At 38.0% G+C, this 19,605-nt stretch overlaps 1 protein-coding gene across 2 annotated transcripts in view; it reads left to right on the top strand.

Moving 5' to 3' along the window:
* Positions 1–19,605, top strand: part of cltca (clathrin, heavy chain a (Hc)) — a 37,683-nt gene that overhangs the window by 5,043 nt on the left and 13,035 nt on the right. The window contains exons 1-13 of one of the 2 annotated variants that reach the window (XM_084400807.1): positions 3,077–3,230; positions 4,758–4,965; positions 9,923–10,191; positions 10,464–10,625; positions 10,992–11,105; positions 11,337–11,510; positions 15,485–15,682; positions 15,977–16,177; positions 17,614–17,766; positions 17,848–17,970; positions 18,126–18,263; positions 18,347–18,511; positions 18,618–18,798. In XM_084400807.1, the coding sequence (XP_084256933.1) occupies positions 3,162–3,230; positions 4,758–4,965; positions 9,923–10,191; positions 10,464–10,625; positions 10,992–11,105; positions 11,337–11,510; positions 15,485–15,682; positions 15,977–16,177; positions 17,614–17,766; positions 17,848–17,970; positions 18,126–18,263; positions 18,347–18,511; positions 18,618–18,798 (2,155 nt within the window). In that variant the 5' untranslated portion in view covers positions 3,077–3,161. Of the gene's footprint in view, positions 1–3,076; positions 3,231–4,757; positions 4,966–9,922; positions 10,192–10,463; positions 10,626–10,991; positions 11,106–11,336; positions 11,511–15,484; positions 15,683–15,976; positions 16,178–17,613; positions 17,767–17,847; positions 17,971–18,125; positions 18,264–18,346; positions 18,512–18,617; positions 18,799–19,605 lie in introns of those variants that run through there. The other variant, XM_084400808.1, reaches the window with a different exon arrangement.

The following is a 19,605-nucleotide window of genomic DNA, read 5'->3' on the forward strand; positions in this document are numbered from 1 at the left end:
AACTGAATTATTTCTGGTACAAAAAGAGCAGCTTTCCTTGTACCACCTAGCAATTATTGATTTAAATTCCTTGCCAGGATAAAATCAATATCGCATCCATGCACATACCAGAGATTTCTGTGGAAGGGACTGGCCAGCTATTTTCGAATAGCCGTTTCTCGAGCTACGCAGCATGTTCTTGGAGGCTGGACAGTGATGAACTACCTAATGGGAAAGAGGGTTAGTTTCTGGGCATGTCTGTGACGACACTGAAGCAAACAGCAGGTACATGCTGTGGATGAATCACGCTTGGCCTAAGGCTGACGCTACAGCAGAGAGTGCTCTTTCACTTACGTTTGCTTCACAGTCTCTCATTGCGTTATGAGAGCTTGGAATGGCAGAGCTTCCCCTCAGCCAATCAGCACCGCCTGCTCAGCAGTGATGTCATCATGTGTGATGTCATCTTTGAAATGCAGTAAGAAAGGTCACAGAAATGTTCGTGAGCAGGCTACAGTTCTCTCAGTAGCAATATTTTGTATTTACAATTTTTTATTTTTTTATTTTTGCATGTAAATTCAAATAATATTTTTTTTATAAATGTTCTGTTTATCCCTTATGTCCTTTTTTAAATATGTAATAATGATTTGTACCTAATTTTTAACTGCCATGAAAATAGCTTATTTAATATATTTAAAAATATATATATTTTATATAATTTGGTTTTATTTTTATTAAATTTTTTCATTTCATAATTCTTGCTTAGTAGCTAGTGATGATGTGGCTTTCTGTGCCACATGACAAAGGAATGTGGGTGTTGCTTCGGGTGTGTCAGCGTCCGTTACCCATTGATAAATGTTGCTGCTAATTCCGTTGAGCTCTTCCTAGAAAATGTATTTCCTGTTCATCCTTGTTCTTTGATAAGGCCGAAGAACTACAGCAGGAGACATAGATACAGCATTTCATTGCTGGCTAAAGGCAACTGACTCTAGTATGTGTTAATATTTAGTTACTTAGTTTAGTAATTTAGTATTTAGCAACTTAAAGAACAAAACTCCAAGTCTTTGCTGCCCTTCACAATAATTATCAGTCAGTAAGGTTTATTATTTTGTGTACAACCTCTGTATTAGATATCCAAAGTGCTTGTAATTTGGCTTTGTTCAGACAAAAATTGTATTGTTTACTCACCCTCATGATTTCTTAAACCCCTATGACGTTCTTTCTTCTGTAGAACACAAAAGGAGAAGTTCTGGTTTAGGTTCACTCGGTTTTATTTCATATAATTCAAAAGTGGGTTGGGATAAGGGGTTGTCAAAGTTCCAAAAAGTACTTGAAAAATGATCATAAAACTACCTTAAGTGTAGTCCAAACAAATATTGCACTATATTCCAAGTTTTCCAAAGCCATATAATAGACTTTGTAGTCGCATAACTTTATGTAAATAATACTGCATTAATAATAACATTTGACAAATTTGTCCTTGTATTTTCAAGTCATCTTTAATTCAGTTTAGGGCTGGGCGATATATCGATATAAAAAATATATCGATATATTTTGAAATGCGATATGGAATTAGACCATATCGCATATATCGATATAGTTCAAATTTTCAAATAGTCCGCCCCTCCTTCCACTCTGCGCGCGTGTTTAGAGCATGTTGTGTTATGAGAGGCGAATCATGACTACTTCAGAAAACCCAGCACAATAGGAACTAACAGGCAGTGACATAAGTGTACGCTGAAATAAAGTTTTTCACCTCAGAAACACGGACTTTCTTGTCCTGTCAGCCGTTATACTGTGCTCGGAGCGCACACTCTTCAATTGCACGCGCAAATGCGGCGGCGCGCGCGCTGTGTATCGCTTCACTGTAGGCTATATTAAGTGCAAAAGAAACTATACGAGCATGCAACGCCGTTACGTTGTAAATTACACGAAATAAAAGTAATGCTGGTATGATTTTCATTCTATTCACCTGAGCAGTTTCCATGTTTCATTAACAGTTATTGTTAATATTGTGTATTCACCATGGTAACTGTCGTTTACTTTATTTTTCTTTGTGTTATTTTTTATATTTTTAAATGACTGTAGTGGCTCATACCACATTGTATAAACAAAAACTAGTTTGGGTCTGCTATTTAATAGCTTTAGCATAGGCCTACTGTTTATTTATTAGTAGCCTACTAGTCTTTACTAGTCATATTTTTACAATTTATGTTAAGTAAAGGGGGACAGTACTTGTGTGTGTGTGTGTGTGTGTGTGTGTGTTAAATTTTGTGTAAACGTGTTATAATTTGCCTATATATATGTAGGCTATATATAAGCAAATTATAACATGTTTACACAATTTTTTTTATATATATTCAATGTAAACTTTGATAATCATAATTAATAAATCACAATTACAATTCCAAGGGAATAATTGGCAATTATGATTTTTGTCATAATCGGTGCAGCCCTAAGGTAAAGAAACCTGTTTATAATTTATTAATTTGATTTTGCAACTGTTCACTGAAATAGCTGGTTTCAATAAAACTACTTGTGACGTCATGTTTGGCTTTGACTTTGACTGAACATTTGCTCTCACTTTGCAGAAAAAATATCGGGATATATATCGTATATCGATATTCAGCCTAAATATATCGGGATATGACTTTTGGTCCATATCGCCCAGCCCTAATTCAGTTATGCTGTTATCAGCCCAAAATGCAAAGCAAAAACAAGTGGATTTTAGACACAACAAATAGTCTTGGGAGCATAGCGGCACTATTGGCAAATAACTAACCATTGAAAGCTTTGTTAATGTCACAGAGGGCTCTCCTCCTGTACAGCGTCACGGTTCATTTGTGTCACAGTTTTTCATTGAATACTCTAAGTGATGTTACATAAGACCACGGATTCTCATCCCTGTGTGTCCAGCTGTCAGCTCTGATCTCCGTAATTCAACGTGCCGGCAGCTGGCGCAAGGTTTCGAACATTAGAATCGCGATTGGCGATACGTCTGCGTCTCAAACTCAACTGCCACCTCTGTTTGAGCTTACTGGTATTCGAGATCTGTCTGGCGGCTGATTAAAACCAAGGCTTGGTTTTGTCTGCTCATCAGAAATAAAGTTACAACTTCACCCTTTTGGCCGTCTGACTTGATATGAGAAGAGTCGTTTCAGAAGCAGCTGTCAGTTTAGTTGAAAATGCCTGAAGTCAAGATGTCTCCTACACTAAATCCTCCTCCTCTGCTCCTCTCTGAACCCATTTCAAACGTAAGTCTCTTCAGATTTGATGTCTCTGCATTTTCTCGTCTACATGTGGTGCTTAGTCACATGGTGTGAATCATGCTGTCTAAGACAGACAAGTTAGAATTAGACTAATTTACAAGAAAAGATCAGCATTTATTAGTGTGCAGATCACACTGCTTCTCTGAGTGCAAGTGCAGATCTTATTCTCCATCGATCTCAGGGTCAGTCTTTCTGACTGAGCCTTTGGTGACTCAGACTTCTAAGGCAGCTGGTGTGGTGCTGCTAAGCTGGCGTCCCACTGACTTTTTATTTTTGTCTCTAATTGACTGAGACCTGAGTCTCGTCATGGTTGGTTTAGTTCTATTAGTTATGAGCTGAGATAGTGTCTCTTTAATAGCTTGAAACCCTCTTTGAAACATGTTTTGTTAGCGGATATGAGTTCCTTATCGATGTTGAGTATTACCTGGTATGTTCCCTATGTGGCCCTACAGGAAGTTATTGGGTAGAGATGCCACTGATATTAATCACTTGATAGCTGATCAAATTAAAACCATTGGCCATAAGCCTTTAAAAGCTGACATTAAAACGTGATTACTTGACCTTAACTATTATGTGCATTTATTTGGTGATAGGTCTATAATCAGCAAGATGTACCAGTGTTCGATGTAATTTGATGTTGTCTTGCTTTATCTGTTGAGCACGAGAAAAAGTCTGACCTGCTGTTTTTGTATCTGAGGTAATTGACGGAAACTCTGGATGTTCAAGTGCTCTATTGGATAATTGAAGTGTTTTTGTCTCTCCTCTTCTGATCTTTCCAGATGCGTAGCTGTGTGGTTGTAAAAAGGTCGGCCTGTTAGTGACTCTTGCGATTCGCAACAATTTTCCAATAAATGAAGGGACTTCTGAGAATGTCCGTTTACTGTTTTTCTCTGTAAATTATACATTAATTCAAAGTTTTTAGGTGCAAAAAACATAAATTGGACGATTTTACAGTAATATAAAAAAAATAATTCACTGCATATGATAAGGTGACTTAGTTAACCAATGTATCGGTTTCTTGTATCTGTTCTTTGTGTGTCCCTGAGATAAATTCCTCAAGGCCTTTTCAGACAGTGAATCCATGTGTTTGGCTAAGTGGAGTGGGGAAAGGGAGGTTTTGCTGGTCCTATGCCTTTTTTGTGTGTGAAAAATTATTGTTAATCTTGTTAACAAAAAGGACAAAAGTTCTTTGGTGTGTTTGTGCCCCTTGTAAATTATGCCTTGATTCCTTTTCAGTCAGTAGTGTGGGGTACACAGTCATTGATTTTTCCTTAAAGATCAATTCTTGTAATAATTCACAGGGTCAGAGTGAAACATGATATAATGTAACATAATCCCCATGTGTGATGATTTCATGCATGGCTCTTGAAAAGGATATGTTCTTGTTTGTATACACTTTTAAAATGGGAATTGTCATCATAAATCACAATGTTATATAGGCTATATATTCCTTTTTGTGTATTATGTTTTCAATCAAATTAAATTAAACTAATAAAAAATGAAATTTCCTAGCTCCAAAATTTGGGGATCAACCCGGCCAACATCGGGTTCAGCACCCTGACGATGGAATCGGATAAATTCATCTGTATCCGGGAGAAGGTCGGAGAACAGGCACAGGTGGTGATCATCGACATGGCGGACCCAAACACCCCCATCCGCAGGCCCATCTCTGCAGACAGCGCCATCATGAACCCTGCAAGCAAAGTCATTGCGCTTAAAGGTAGGAGATGTAGATTATTAGAGCCACAGATACCCATATTAACCTAATTGTAATAACTACTGCATTTTTAGCTGAACTGAATCATAGAATCGATCCAAACCAATTGTTTTTTAAACTAGAACTTAAGTATGTTGTTTTCTTAGCTTCATTCATTAACACAGAGTTTCTTTTTAGTTTAAATTATACTAGAACAATTTCTGGAGCAAATGTTTTTGCATTTTCCTCATTGTAGTCTACATCTTAGCCTACAGTAACATGATATGTTGTGTATTTTTTGTCATGCAGCCATAATTGCTTTGTCTTTTTGTTTTGTTTCCTTTTTTGTTGCTGCTTTCTCATGTGTATGCAGACGGTGAGTTAATATTTTAGTACAATGATTTGTGAAAGTTATAATCCTGTTTCTAAAATAAACGTCATGTAGAGTTGTTTGGCCTCATTGCTTAACCTTGTGTAGGTGTTTCTAGAGCCTCCACTTCAAGCCAGAAAATTTATTAAATAATGTTTTAGGATATGCATACACATTGTTCATATACACTTTAGAAGTTAAAATATTTTGATGTAGTGAATGTGTTATGAGAACAACGGCAGTTTGAAAATCAACAATATTGGCGTTGTAAATTGGAGAGGTGTGCCTCAAAGTTCGGACTTGGGCTCCATGCAAATTCAAGCTGTGTGGAAGGCAAACATGTCGTGGCATTTCTCTGATAATGTTTACATAGATAAAGACTGTTTAGCCAACAATATACCACATAATTAACCCAATTCGGCTAAACAGGATTCGACTTTCACAAAATTCATAGCTTGAATTTTCACATCATGTTGATTTCTGTAGACATAAGTAATCCAGTTTCTCTTCCTGGGGTCTGAAATATTGTTGGGCATACATGTGCTTTTCTGTTTATTTAATTTCAATGATTATATATTTCTTAAATGCTTGCCATATTGAGTCCTTTCCTCCACCCTCACTATGTAATCTTAACATCAAATGTCTTAAGTCCATATAAATGAACCTGGGTAAAGGTAGCCTCATAGTTTTATGGTTCTTGTGGTAGTCCATAGTCCATTAGGTTATAATCACTATGCAGCTTGTGTTTAGGTAGCAATTGTGTGACTAACACTGTATCAGTGTCATGGTTGATGTTATATCTATAGCTATGAATAAATATCAATAGCTTTTAGCACTAAGCTTAGAGCCTCTGTAGAGTTGTCATACTGTGCAAATGGCTATTTCATAGTCATCTCTCTAATTCTTAGCATGTTATTAACTGTAACTGATACATTAAGTGAAGTTAATTGGTAAAACGGCATAATAAATAAAATGTTCTGTAGCATCAAACCTGTTTGCTTTGACTTTTCAGTAGAAGAAAAAAAGAGCAGTGAATGGCTGACATTTCAGTGCCAAAACAGTCGGTTGCCGTTTCAAATTAGATTAGCTTTAAATTGATTGTTTGTTTGTGGCTTCAGACCATTTTATTAGCCTATTTTGGATTCACAATATCATGTACGAATCAACCAGCACATTTCCTGAGCAATATTTAACCTGAAATGATCTAGACTTGCACAGTTTTGATTTTGACCTTTGTTCACACTGCATATAAATCTGATTTGCTGATCTTCAGGACTGACTCTCCAAATTTGGAATATTATTAAATAGGGCTGGGCGATTAATCGAAAAGTAATCGAAATCGACATTCAGAACCTATAATCGATCAAATTTTCCCAGGTCGATTATTTCGATTACTTTCCCTTTAAAACACTACCGCGTGTGGAGTCACGTGACCCCGCTCCCTTACAGTACGTTATTCCGCCGACATGTCGAGCATGGAGAGCTTAATCACTGAGACAACTGACCTGAGCAACAAGAGCAGCTTGTACCAAAAAAAAAACGCAGTCTCTGTCATTTGGAGACATTTTGGCTTCAGTAAGGATGACATCGAACAAAATGAAGTCAGATGTAGACACTGTAGAAAAACAGTTTCGACGTCCAAAGGTAACACCACCAATTTGTTCCAGCACTTGGAGCACAATCACGTTACTGATTATGAACAGTGCATTAGGGCTGTCAATCTTCCTCTATAATACTATTCGAATTCCATTCCTTATTTTATTTAATATTCGAATAATATTCAAATATTAAATGCTCAAATTCATCCTATTATTAATATTTACGACATTACAGTCTTATGGATCGCCAATGCCAATGCGTGATGTTGATCGGTCTCATATCTTCATCGTGTCAGTTTGTCTGTTATTGCCTTTTGGCGAACAGCTGGTAAGCCCCGTGACGAGGAGAGAGGCAGAAAATAAGTAATTCTTGCCTGTTTTAGCGGCGGTTCCTCGGAGAGATCGTCTAGCTTGTCAGTCAGGGTGTAGCGTTGTCATAAAAAATAACGTATATTTTTCTCTCCGGTTTGGCGTTTTAATTAATGAAAACGCACTCCAAAGTGGATACATTTGAAAACGCCGTTTTCGCGTTGTAGTGTGGACTGTCCGACTGTGAATCAAATTGTCAGGAGTGGTGATCTCCGTTTCCGTGGTGGAGACATTGCTCTCCGCGATTTTTTACAGTAATGTTATGATGATACAGCGTGGATAACGTGCACAATTGTGTTACGATTCAAAAACTTTATTCATCAAAAGAAACAAAAGCATTTAATTTTCACATGCGTGTAAACCAAGGCGGCGAGAAAGGCAAGATTGCAAAAAAAAAAAAAAAAAAAAAAACATTAAAAAAGCAATATTCGAATAGGAACTTAAGCATTCGAATAGTATTGATTTTTTTAATATTCGAATTATATTCGAATTTCGGAATTCGTTCCAACAGCCCTACAGTGCATGGCTCAAAAAAATCAAACAGAGACTGACAAGCGCCCAGCAACAAGTGCCTCCGCAAAGCAGATGTCTTTAACACAAGCGTTCACAAATGCCACACAGTATGAGAAGAGTTCAAGAAGATGGAAAGAAATAACTGACAATGTGTGCTTTAATTTAAGTTGTTTAACATTGATGTTCAATAAATAATCATAGTAGATAGTGTGTGTTTCCTTCAATTATTTTAAAATCAAGTAATGCACCCTTCATTCAAAAATCTCTCACTTGTAATATGTGAGCATATTTACTGTAAAAAACTTGTCAGTGAACCATGAGGGCAAAAAAAATAAAATAAAAATAATAATCGTTCATTAATCGTAATCGAGTTAAAATGTTCAATTAATCGAGATTTTGATTTTAGGCCAAATCGCCCAGCCCTATTATTAAATCCGATTTGTTTGTCAAACCATATGAGCCAATTAAGGCTTTCAGTTTAGAGCTAGGTTGGAACCACACTCTGTATTGACTTAAATGTCCAAAAGCAGGATTTGAGCTCCTTGACATGTAGGCCTATTTATTATCATGTTGAGACGTTGTTGTTGTTGTTGTTTTCTTCTGTTTAGGGTGTTTAGGACTATAGTGCTGTTTCCTGCCCTCTTATTATGTTGAGACAATCTTAAATGTGGATTTAAATCCCTTCTATCCCTTTCTCACTCTGTAATTCTCACGCTACCACCCTTGCCATGTGATGAGTGTTAGGTTGTATTATAGGAATCATATCCACACAGGCCTGAAACATGTTCATTTGCTTCCGTCGATGCATATAATGTAAATTCTGACCTCTGCAGCAATCAGCCTCTTAACATCAGCCTGCGATCTCACACAAGTTCTACTGAAAATGTAAAGTCGACATGAAATCAATCTATTTTCAAAATGCATTTATTTTGGTATGAATGATTAATTTGTGCATATTTATATATTTTTTTTAATCTTGATTGAATTAGATCTTTTCTGTGAAAATAAGACTTCCTTCTGATGATGTTTGCTAGATTTTTTCCAATCATAGGCTGTCTAAACCTTAAAAACTTAAACCTTTAACCTTTAACCTTAAACCTTGCAAGCTTGCATTCAGATCTGACTCCGTTTTTTTGTGTAACACCTACATCTCAAAATCCAATCAAGCAATGGATAGAACCAAGTCCCTGCCCAACTTTTCTTTTTCGATAATCTGTTTCACTTGGATGTGGAAGAAAAGATCTGTCACTAGTACACTACTTCCATTTCATCGCAACTTATAGTAACGCCAGCACAGAAAAAATAGATCTGACCAGCAAGCTGTTTGAAGTAAAAAAAAAAAATACACACTTAATACACATTCCTGTTCCTATTTTTTAAAAAAAAATTTTTATACATTTTATTAAACGTAAAGAAGTAAATAAAACTTATTTGAAACATTAATATTCTACTGACATCTAAGTCACAGAGGCTGGGGAATTGTTAACAAGTCCCAAATGTTTAGGCATAATTTTGGGTTACTGTTGTGCATAACCTTCCTCAAATGAATGCAATCATTTTACATTGTTTAAAAACATTTTTTTGGGTGAACTTCACCTTCAGCCTCCACATCCTGGTCTAATGGCTGCCTCAAAAGCTGTCAGCGAAACCAAAAGTAAAACATTTCATGTTGACTTTAAAAATCTTTGCATTATACTGCAATCCTCGTCTTAATTGTATCGGTACACAAAGATCAGATTAACTGGAACCCGAAAAGTAATTTACCACGTAGAGTAGTGTTTGTTTTTATGAATAATCGGTTGGAAGTTAATCAGGTGAGTTCCCGCCAAGTTTTCCTTTCCCATAACACACATTATGTCTTGTGCTAAGATGAAATCAGTCTCTGGTGTTTAATTTGAGATGTCTAAATTGCGTTCCGTTCACAAATTCTCTCCACACTCGCTTTTTGATTTTGCTTGGCTTCATTTGTCTAACTGCTGAATGAGCTGTCATGGTGGGCTTGCCTGATGCACTTCCAGCCATGACTGACAATATTTCTACCCTGATTTCTTTTGTAATCTAATTAAATGCTGTTATGTGTATAAAAGTCAAAATGTTTTCTACAATGAAATTTCTCCTTTGTTCCTCTCAGCTGCCAAAACCCTTCAGATCTTTAACATCGAGATGAAGAGTAAGATGAAAGCCCACACCATGACCGATGATGTCACTTTCTGGAAGTGGATCTCTCTTAACACGGTCGCCCTGGTGACCGATAACGCTGTCTATCATTGGAGCATGGAGGGAGACTCTCAGCCGGTCAAAGTGTTTGACAGACATTCCAGCCTGGCAGGCTGTCAAATCATCAACTACCGCACCGATGCCAAGCAGAAGTGGCTGCTGCTCATTGGCATTTCTGCTCAGGTGTCATAATCATTTTAAATAATCACTCAGGATTTCTGGTCTAGAATTATGCACACTATTCTAGACATACACATGCTCACATTGAGATTCTTTATTTCTTGCGTTCATTATTTCCTTTTCATATAAATGACTTTTTTCTGTAATTTATGTATTTATTTTCATTATTATTATTTTAATTAATCATTTCTTTTGTTTTTCTTTCAGTCAGATGTTGGATATTAAATCAAAAGGCATTTTTCCCAATCTCTCTATTATTCTGTTTCTTGTTATAGCAAAACAGAGTTGTTGGTGCCATGCAGCTGTACTCAGTTGACAGGAAGGTGTCACAGCCTATCGAGGGTCATGCCGCAGCCTTTGGCCAGTTCAAAATGGAGGGGAATACAGAAGAATCCACTCTCTTCTGTTTCGCTGTGCGGGGTCAGGCAGGAGGAAAGGTGCATTGCCAAATGTCTTTATAGTATTCAATTGCATTAACTAGAAACATTTTACTCCGCATAAATGACCAAATTTACCAGTATTCCTAACATGATTGTCTAAGAAAAATAGGAAGTTGTTTGGACAGTTTTTTGGGTGTTAACTGCCGTTTTTGAGGAAGAGGTCATGCAGCTTGCTAGTTTTAGTTTCAGATGTTCATGTTACTAATATTATTGAACAACATTCACCTAATTTAATTACTTTCCAGAGCTAATTATTGACGATCGCTGAATTTGTCTCTTAAACCTGTTGCATAATTTTTGAAGCACTTTGAGATGTGTGTATTACGTCACAACATGAAATTTACTAAAGGATTCACTATGCAGCTTCATATTATTGAAGTGGGGACACCACCGACTGGCAACCAGCCATTCCCAAAGAAAGCTGTGGATGTATTCTTCCCTCCAGAAGCGCAAAATGACTTCCCCGTGGCCATGCAGGTATGAGCTTTCTTGGTCTTTTCCAGTTAAATGAGACATTATTTCCTTCCTTCCTGAAAATTTTAAAATATAATCAAATAGAAAAGTAATTATCAATTGTAGTAATATTTCAAAATATTACTTTTTAGAGTGTTTTTGATCAAATACATGCAGACATATGGTGATCATAAAACCCTTAAGTTTTGAATGCTAATGTAAATTCAATGCAATGCAACATTTCTCATCACACAGATCAGTTCCAAACAGGACGTCGTATTTCTCATCACTAAATATGGTTACATTCATCTGTATGACCTGGAAACGGGCACCTGCATCTATATGAACCGAATCAGCGGAGAGACCATTTTTGTGACGGCACCCCACGAAGCCACAGCTGGAATCATCGGTGTCAACAGGAAAGGACAGGTACGTGTTGAAATGGGCCACAATGTTTACAATTTTCAGGGAAATCGACCTTCAAATGGCTTACTTACAGTTGTCTCTGCATGTTAAGCTGGGTTAGGAGGAAGGATATTAACATTGAAAAAATGACACGCTTTAGCTGTAATTAGTGTCGGTATTTCAAATTTCTAGCAGCTGTGTCACTTTGATCCTGCACTGTGGAGCTCTATGTGTGCGTTTGGTCGGATCTCCGCTCTGTCAGACGGAATCTGAGGACACAACTCAGCTGATTACCCCAGAGGCAGAACATTTAATACCCCGTCTTACTGAGACACGGAAACCACCCATCCTCCCTCTACACGTTTCCCTCAATCTTTTTTCAGTTCCTAGCTTGAAGCTTTTGTCATTGTTTTCCATCCTGAAATTTTCACTTAACTTATGTATAGAAGACACCATAGTTCTTAAAAGCACTGTGATGTCATAAATGAGGTCAAAAGGATACATTTCTCCCCGGTTCAGCATGCTGAATCCCAGGACGTTAGATTTATAATGTAAATACTTGGGTGCTCACAGTATCTCTGGTGAGTCAACACTCCTTTCCAAAGGCTCTCCTTGTTCACAATGCTCCTTTATGAGCTTGTTAATGGATCCCGCAAGCGGGTAAATAATTTTCCAGCCTTGCCGGAGAAAGTCTTAAATTATGCAGCAGGTGACAGAAAGCCTATCCGATTCGTGTCACGCTAAACCTGAAGAGCACTGTTACCGTTCTCAATTATACAGAACCTCCACCTGGGTCGACCAACAATGCCATGCACAACATAACAAAGGTGAACGGCATAGAGTTAATGCATTGTTCGACTAATAGACTGAAGGGTTATGTGTGTTTTGGCTTACAGTTGTTATTTTGTAGAGCATTACGTAGTTGGGTTACAATTAGGTGATCTATTATTTAACATGTGGTAGTAAGATCTAGTACATAATGGATGGATTCGTTATCGAGTAAATTTTTACAGTGGAATAATTGTCTGAGTATGATTTATTGAAGTTTAGGTAAAGGAAAAGGTATGCAGATCTCTCTTCCTGCCCCTGTTTCCCCTTCTCATACTGGCATTCTCCATCTTCCTGTGCTCTGCACCACTCAGCACTGGTGGGTGATGAAAAGTCAGGTTCTAACCAGCTGCGTCTGCACTCGTGCGCAGAGTGACCTTGAGAGAGAGCCTTCACTGAAAATAGCTGCAGAGAATGCAAGAGGGAGACAGGCTGAGAGAGAGAGAGAGAGAGAGAGAGAGAGAGAGAGAGAAAAAAAGTGGCAGTTATCATGTGATCTTGCCGTGGGAGGCATTGACTGGCATCCTAAATCCTTTCACGTTAACAGAGGCGGAACCTGAGCGCCAATCACAGCGTGCGTAGGGAGAATGCATCATCAGCTTTTGTGACATCACGCTCTGCCCTCTCTTTTTCCCTCGATCAAGCCTACTACACTGTTATACTGAATTGGACTATTGTAACATGACTCTCAATAAGTCAAATGTCTGGTCTGTTAGTACTTCAGCCCCTAGACAGCTCCTATGGACTGGAAAGTAGAATTTTGTTATGAGATATAAAAAATGTGCAATGGACACACAAAATATTTCTATTATTATTGTGAGATTTGTCGAACTGTTTAAATGTAGGCCTATATATTTCTCATTTGAAAATTATTCAATGCAAAAATATATTAAATTATTCAAAACGGCTGTGGCATTGTATACATTTAAGCAAACTGGAATTGATATCTTGTCCATTTGAGAACAGAGATACTGGGATGTGCTCTGCGCAGATGTTTGAATTTGTGGTCCTCATCAGGAATGACTCATTATTACTATCATCATCTCCTCAGGCCTTGGGCTTTTATTGACGTCAATGCAGCGTTTCTTCCCTGTTGGCCACTGCAGCCCCTGTCTATCACACACACACGCAAATGTAATCTCTCATTCACTTGCCCTCTCCTTTTCTTTCTCTCTCACTGCCTCTTTGTGGAGGAAAGCTGATAGACACAATGAGCTGCTCTATTTTTACTCCTCTCCTTAGTGACTCTGCCTCCCTCCATCTCTGGGTGAGCTGACCCATATTGTTGGGGGTAGGCCGTGCGGGTTTAACGGAGAGTCATGTGCATCCATGCAGAATAACGGCTGTGACTTTGACCTGCTGATGCCGATCTAGAACACACAGTAGCTTACAAACACTCGCGACATGCAGCGGAGATACAGTGCACTGTTACACTGCACCTTTTTGGTTGCAAGAAATTAAGTAGTCCTGGACTAGGGGACAATTTTTACTATCTTGATTCATTTAAAATAACTTGCTCTCATTTGTCTAGTTTAATCAGTGTTCTTATAAGTTAAGTATGCATTAAACATCATAAATCTGTTTTACTTGATTGTGTGCGTCACTGTTTCAACCTAGTACAGTAGCTGAAAATATGTACTGTACTTCCTGAGAAATATTGCTGAACATTGTGCTTTAACTGGCAACTTTAACTTGTCTCTTGGCCAAATATCTTCAGTAATAATACCAAACTTTTATAAGCGTCTCTCAAACGACCTTCTGGCTGGTCAGTAATTTTTTTAGATGTTTTATTAGTAGCACGTTTTATTAGAAATAAAGATAAGATGCTTGATCAAAGCAGGGACTTGGTTGAAAGAGGACTCCCTCCACATCTCACTGCACTCCTGCGTCTGATCATGTTACATACTCGAGACGAGCATTAGTATGCACCTTAGCTTCAGTGTGAGGAGGTCAGCTGATACGAGGTGTTATGTTTTCTCATTAAGGGTCATTGAAAGGGGATATTATACAACAGATCAGTTGTGCTCTGTGTGTGATGGCTTTTCCTGCTGCTTTTATGCAGGTGACCATGAACATTTTCAAGTTTGTGGTATTGCTGTGAGTGTGATAACTGTCAAAAATCAGCTAGTTATAGAAACCTCGTGTAATTCAAAGTCTCAAAATATAAGAGTTGTTAATTAAATGCTTAGTTATATGAGATTTGGGCACTGGGAATGTCCCTGAACTTCCTGTTTGTTCTTCCTTCCTGGTGCTGAATTACAAGCTCTGTTGAGCAAATTTAACAAATAAATTTAATATTTTATTATTATTATTAAGAAATTAAAAATTGATTTGAGCCTTTTGGCATAAACAAATAGATCAATAACATCAAATACAAATTATTAATTTAACAAATTATTAAATGATCTATAATTAACAAACAGATAAATTACAGTATAATAATAATAGTAGTAATAATAATAAAACTAATAACAACGATAAAATGAATGAGAAATAAGAACATTTCTCAGTGTTAGAGTTGTTCATTCTCCTGTCTTTTCCTGGTCTGATTCTCTATAGCCCCTTTCACATGGTGCATTGATCCCGGGAAATTGCTCTAAAATTGCTAGAGTGCCTTCTATGTGAACGCAAACATGTCCCGGGATCGATGCCAGGATGGGGACCTAGTAACATTGCCGGGATCAGTCCCGGAACGCACTCTTTGTGAATAAAATCCAGGACCAATGCCGTAAGGGTTGTGTCGCAGTGATGACATGATCACGTGACTATGTTGCTCTTAGAAGAAAGTGAAAAATTGTTCTTCATCAACAAAGAACGAAAAAATGTCTGCAAACTGGAATGAACCGGAGACCAGGGAGCTCCTTACTATCCACGCTGAAGCTGAGATCGTTCGCCATCCTGACGTCACGTGTCTTTACTGGATGTGTGTGAACGCACTCACAGATTCCAGAAAATCACTGGCAGTGTGAATGAACCAAAATCAAACGATCCCGTGGGAAATCAAATTATCCGTGTGTTTTCCGGAATCTCTGTGTGAACGGGGCTTATGTACCAGAAATGTGGTCTGAAAGATAAAATGTCTCACCTTACTGTACATCAGTGCGAATGAAAATAACTAATTGTGAATATAAATCACAAACTTTATTGTGTGTATATGTGTGTTTTCTTAGGTGTTGTCAGTGTGTGTTGAGGAGGAGAACATCATCCAGTACATCACCAATGTGCTGCAGAATCCAGACCTGGCTTTACGTATGGCGGTCCGGAATAATCTGGCGGGAGCAGAAGAGCTGTTCGGCCGCAAGTTTAACAACCTTTTTGCCGCAGGGAGCTACTCGGAGGCAGCTAAAGTGGCCGCTAATGCTCCAAAGGTGAGGAGAGCTGAATATTATTGAATAATTATAGCTTGATATTATAAATAACATAAAAAATAACAATGAATTTGTATTTATGTATTTATTATTAAATATATATTGTGTTGTTGTTGTTTATTATTATTATTATTATTATTGTTGTTGTTATATAACAACTATGTAATAATTATATAAATATTATATTAAATAATATTCACTTGATTCAACAATTGTAATGGTTGGGCTCTAGTTTATGCATGTGTTTGTCATATTTGCTTGCTGACCCACTTCTCTTCATCTTCTTTATCTCAGGGTATCCTGCGCACCCCTGACACCATCCGCCGGTTCCAGAGCGTCCCGGCCCAGCCTGGCCAGACGTCCCCACTGCTGCAGTATTTCGGAATCCTGCTAGACCAGGGCCAACTCAACAAGTTTGAGTCTCTGGAGCTGTGCAGACCCGTCCTTCAGCAGGGCCGCAAACAACTGCTGGAGAAATGGCTGAAGGAGGACAAGGTATGTGGAGGAGGTCGCAGGGGAGATGGGTTATCTCCACACACTCCCACAAGAGCCACTTCCTCTGCACGCATGTGTTTGTGTGAGAGGCGCAGGGAACAGAGTGTGCTCTTCACATGTGTTTTTTTTTTCACAAACAGAAAGAATGCCTCCATATTTTTGTGACAAAGAAAGGGTCTGTGTGAAAACAGACTGTGTTGATTGTGAGAATGACTGTTTGTGTGTGAATGTGTGTGTGTTTGTCTGTTATCTAAGATGTTTGCTTTAGATGTGATGTCATGTGTTTGTTATGTGGGGCGAGGGGTGTTTGGGTTCTTTCCTTCTGAAGCACAGAAGAGGAAAGTCTTGGGATTTTTTCCAGCTTGCTTTTTACAATCCACACTCAAAATAACTAAAAATGTTCTTTCTCATAGTCTCAACAAGTAACATCTCTCGGTTTATTGATTGTACTGACGTGATTTGTTGTTCCACGACCATGATTTATTTGGAGAGTTGAGGACCATGATCCTTTGCTCATTCCTGAAATACATTTGAATGGAATAAATACACACAAAGAACACTATACCAAATAAAGATTTCCCTGCATTCAATGCAACCTTACAATTAAACCTTATACACCACGGTTTAAAAATTTGGGGTCAGTTAGAATTATTATTATTTTTTAAATGTAGTTAATACATTTTATTCAGCAAGAACACATTCAATTGACCTGAAGTGACATTAAAAGACTTTAGAATGTTACAAATGATTTATATTTAAAATGCTGTGCTTTTGAACTGCCTATTCATCAAGTGATGCAAAAACTGTAACTGTTTTCTGTAACTATCACAGTTTTCACAAAAATATTAAGCAACACAACTATTTTCAACACTGATAATAATAATGTTGCTGAAGCTGCAAATCAGCATATTAGACACTGAAGACTGGAGTAATGATGCTGAAAATTCAGCTTTGCATCACAGGAATAAATTACATTTTTAAATATATTAAAACAGTAATATACATACAGTAATATACAGTACATATAATGTTTTTACTGTATTTTTGAACATTAAATTCTTACCAACCCCAAATTCTTAAACAGTAGTGTATGCTAAACTATAACCAATATTTAATTTATTTTATAGAGCACCTTTATTAATTTATGCATATTTCTCACATTCACATTGTCACATAAACTAGTTGATGTAAGTGTTAAAAACATGAAATATACATCATAGGTTCATTTCATTCAGACATAACTGAAAAAGGATTCACGGTTCATTTTTTGAATGAATGACTAAGTGAGTTGAACATGCTATATAATGAATTTTGTGTTATTCATAAAAAGAATCGGTTCTTAAGAATCAAATGCATGTGATTTGAACACTGCACTCTAAAATTGTGCTTTTAATGTGTTTTTAACCTTTATTGTGAAATTGTGTTGTTCTCTTCAGCTTGAATGCTCAGAGGAGTTGGGTGACCTGGTAAAGTCTGTGGACCCCACTCTTGCTCTCAGCGTCTATCTGAGGGCCAACGTACCTAACAAAGTCATTCAGTGTTTCGCAGAGACCGGCCAGTTCCCCAAGATCGTCCTGTACGCCAAAAAGGTATGATGACCGATCAGGTTTCAAGCTAAATTTGGGCTAAAATCAAACTGGTTTGAAAACACACTCATTTGGTGGTTACAGGTGGGCTACACTCCAGACTGGATCTTCCTGCTGAGGAATGTGATGCGGATCAGTCCGGATCAGGGTCTGCAGTTTGCTCAGATGCTTGTTCAGGATGAGGAACCGCTGGCTGACATCACACAGGTCAGGAACGAAGGAGGATAGGAGATGAAAGTGAAGTGGGAGGTTGAGAAGAAAGGAACGAAAGGAGTATTTGAAATGATTTAGAGAGAAACTGTGTTTTTTATGACTCAATTTAATGAACTGACGTTCACTGACAAACTGCGTTTTTCTCCCAGATCGTTGATGTGTTTATGGAGTACAACCTGGTCCAGCAGTGCACGTCCTTCCTTTTGGATGCTCTGAAAAACAACCGCCCATCAGAAGGACCACTGCAGACCCGTCTGCTGGAGATGAACCTGATGCATGCACCACAGGTACACGATGCAGAAAAACATACTGAAAAGCTTCTTGACACACTTATTGTCAGACTCTTTTCAAGCAAAATGGTCTCTCGCAGGTTGCGGATGCCATCCTAGGAAACCAGATGTTCACGAACTACGACCGTGCCCATATTGCCCAGCTGTGTGAGAAGGCGGGGCTTCTGCAGAGAGCTTTGGAGCACTACACTGACCTGTACGACATCAAACGAGCTGTCGTACACACGCACCTGCTCAACCCGGAGGTACCCAACAAGTGTTGACTTCTCTTATCTTTTCATTCATGCCGAATTAAAGTATGACCGTTTTTTTAATCTGTCTCTCTTCATTTTGCTCTGTTAATGTCTGCAGTGGCTGGTGAACTACTTTGGCTCTCTGTCAGTGGAGGACTCCGTGGAGTGTCTGAGAGCCATGCTATCTGCTAACATCAGGCAGAACCTGCAGATCTGTGTCCAGGTGGCTTCCAAGTATCACGAGCAGCTGTCTACCCAGTCCCTCACGGAGCTTTTCGAGTCTTTCAAGAGTTTTGAGGGTAAGAACATCCTTTCATTCCTTCTGTTTTATTATCTGGTGTAACAGGAAAGTTCAACCACTTTGACACGAGCGCTTTAACAGTCATGGAAAACCTGGACATGTCATACAAGATCAATATAATTGAATAGTGCATCTGTAGTTTTCGAAGCTCCAAAAAGCGCATCCATCCATCATAAAAGTAACAAAATACCTTCTGTCACTTAGATATACATCACAATAGGGAAGAAAAAACTATCGCAAATTCTCCTTCGTGACTTTAAAGCACTGCTACTATAGCAATGTACATTATTTGCCCATTGCGCTACTGCTACCACGACAGGTGTTGTGATAGGGCAGCATGTCAAGCTAAAAACAAATGTTAAAAATGCATTTTGAGGCTAATTTTGAAAGCAAGAACAAGACCTTTTGAGTCGGTTCGTATAAAATTTTGATTGCACAAATTGGTTGGCGAATTATGTCTAAAAAACTATCCTTATCCAATAATCAGAAATAACTGTAAGGTTCATAAAGTTCATTCAAAAGCAATAAGACTGAAAAAGAAGTGTTTGATAAACCCAACATTTTTCCTGCAAATATGTATCCCACCTAGAGTTTACATTGCCCATGTAGTTTCATTTGATACATCTGGCTGGCCTAACTCTTCTGTTGGCAGACACTGCCAGAAAATCACTCTTAAATGTCTTTGAACTTGTATCTAAACACTCGTGGTCACTCTGCTGGTTGGCTTTCATAGTGCAGACACAATTTGACTGGTATTTTGGCCGTGTAATGGCTCTGTTCTGTGTGTGGAGCAGCATGTAGCCTT

The sequence above is a fragment of the Rutilus rutilus genome (genome assembly GCF_951802725.1).
Source record: "Rutilus rutilus genome assembly, chromosome: 25".
Lineage (NCBI taxonomy): Eukaryota > Metazoa > Chordata > Actinopteri > Cypriniformes > Leuciscidae > Rutilus > Rutilus rutilus.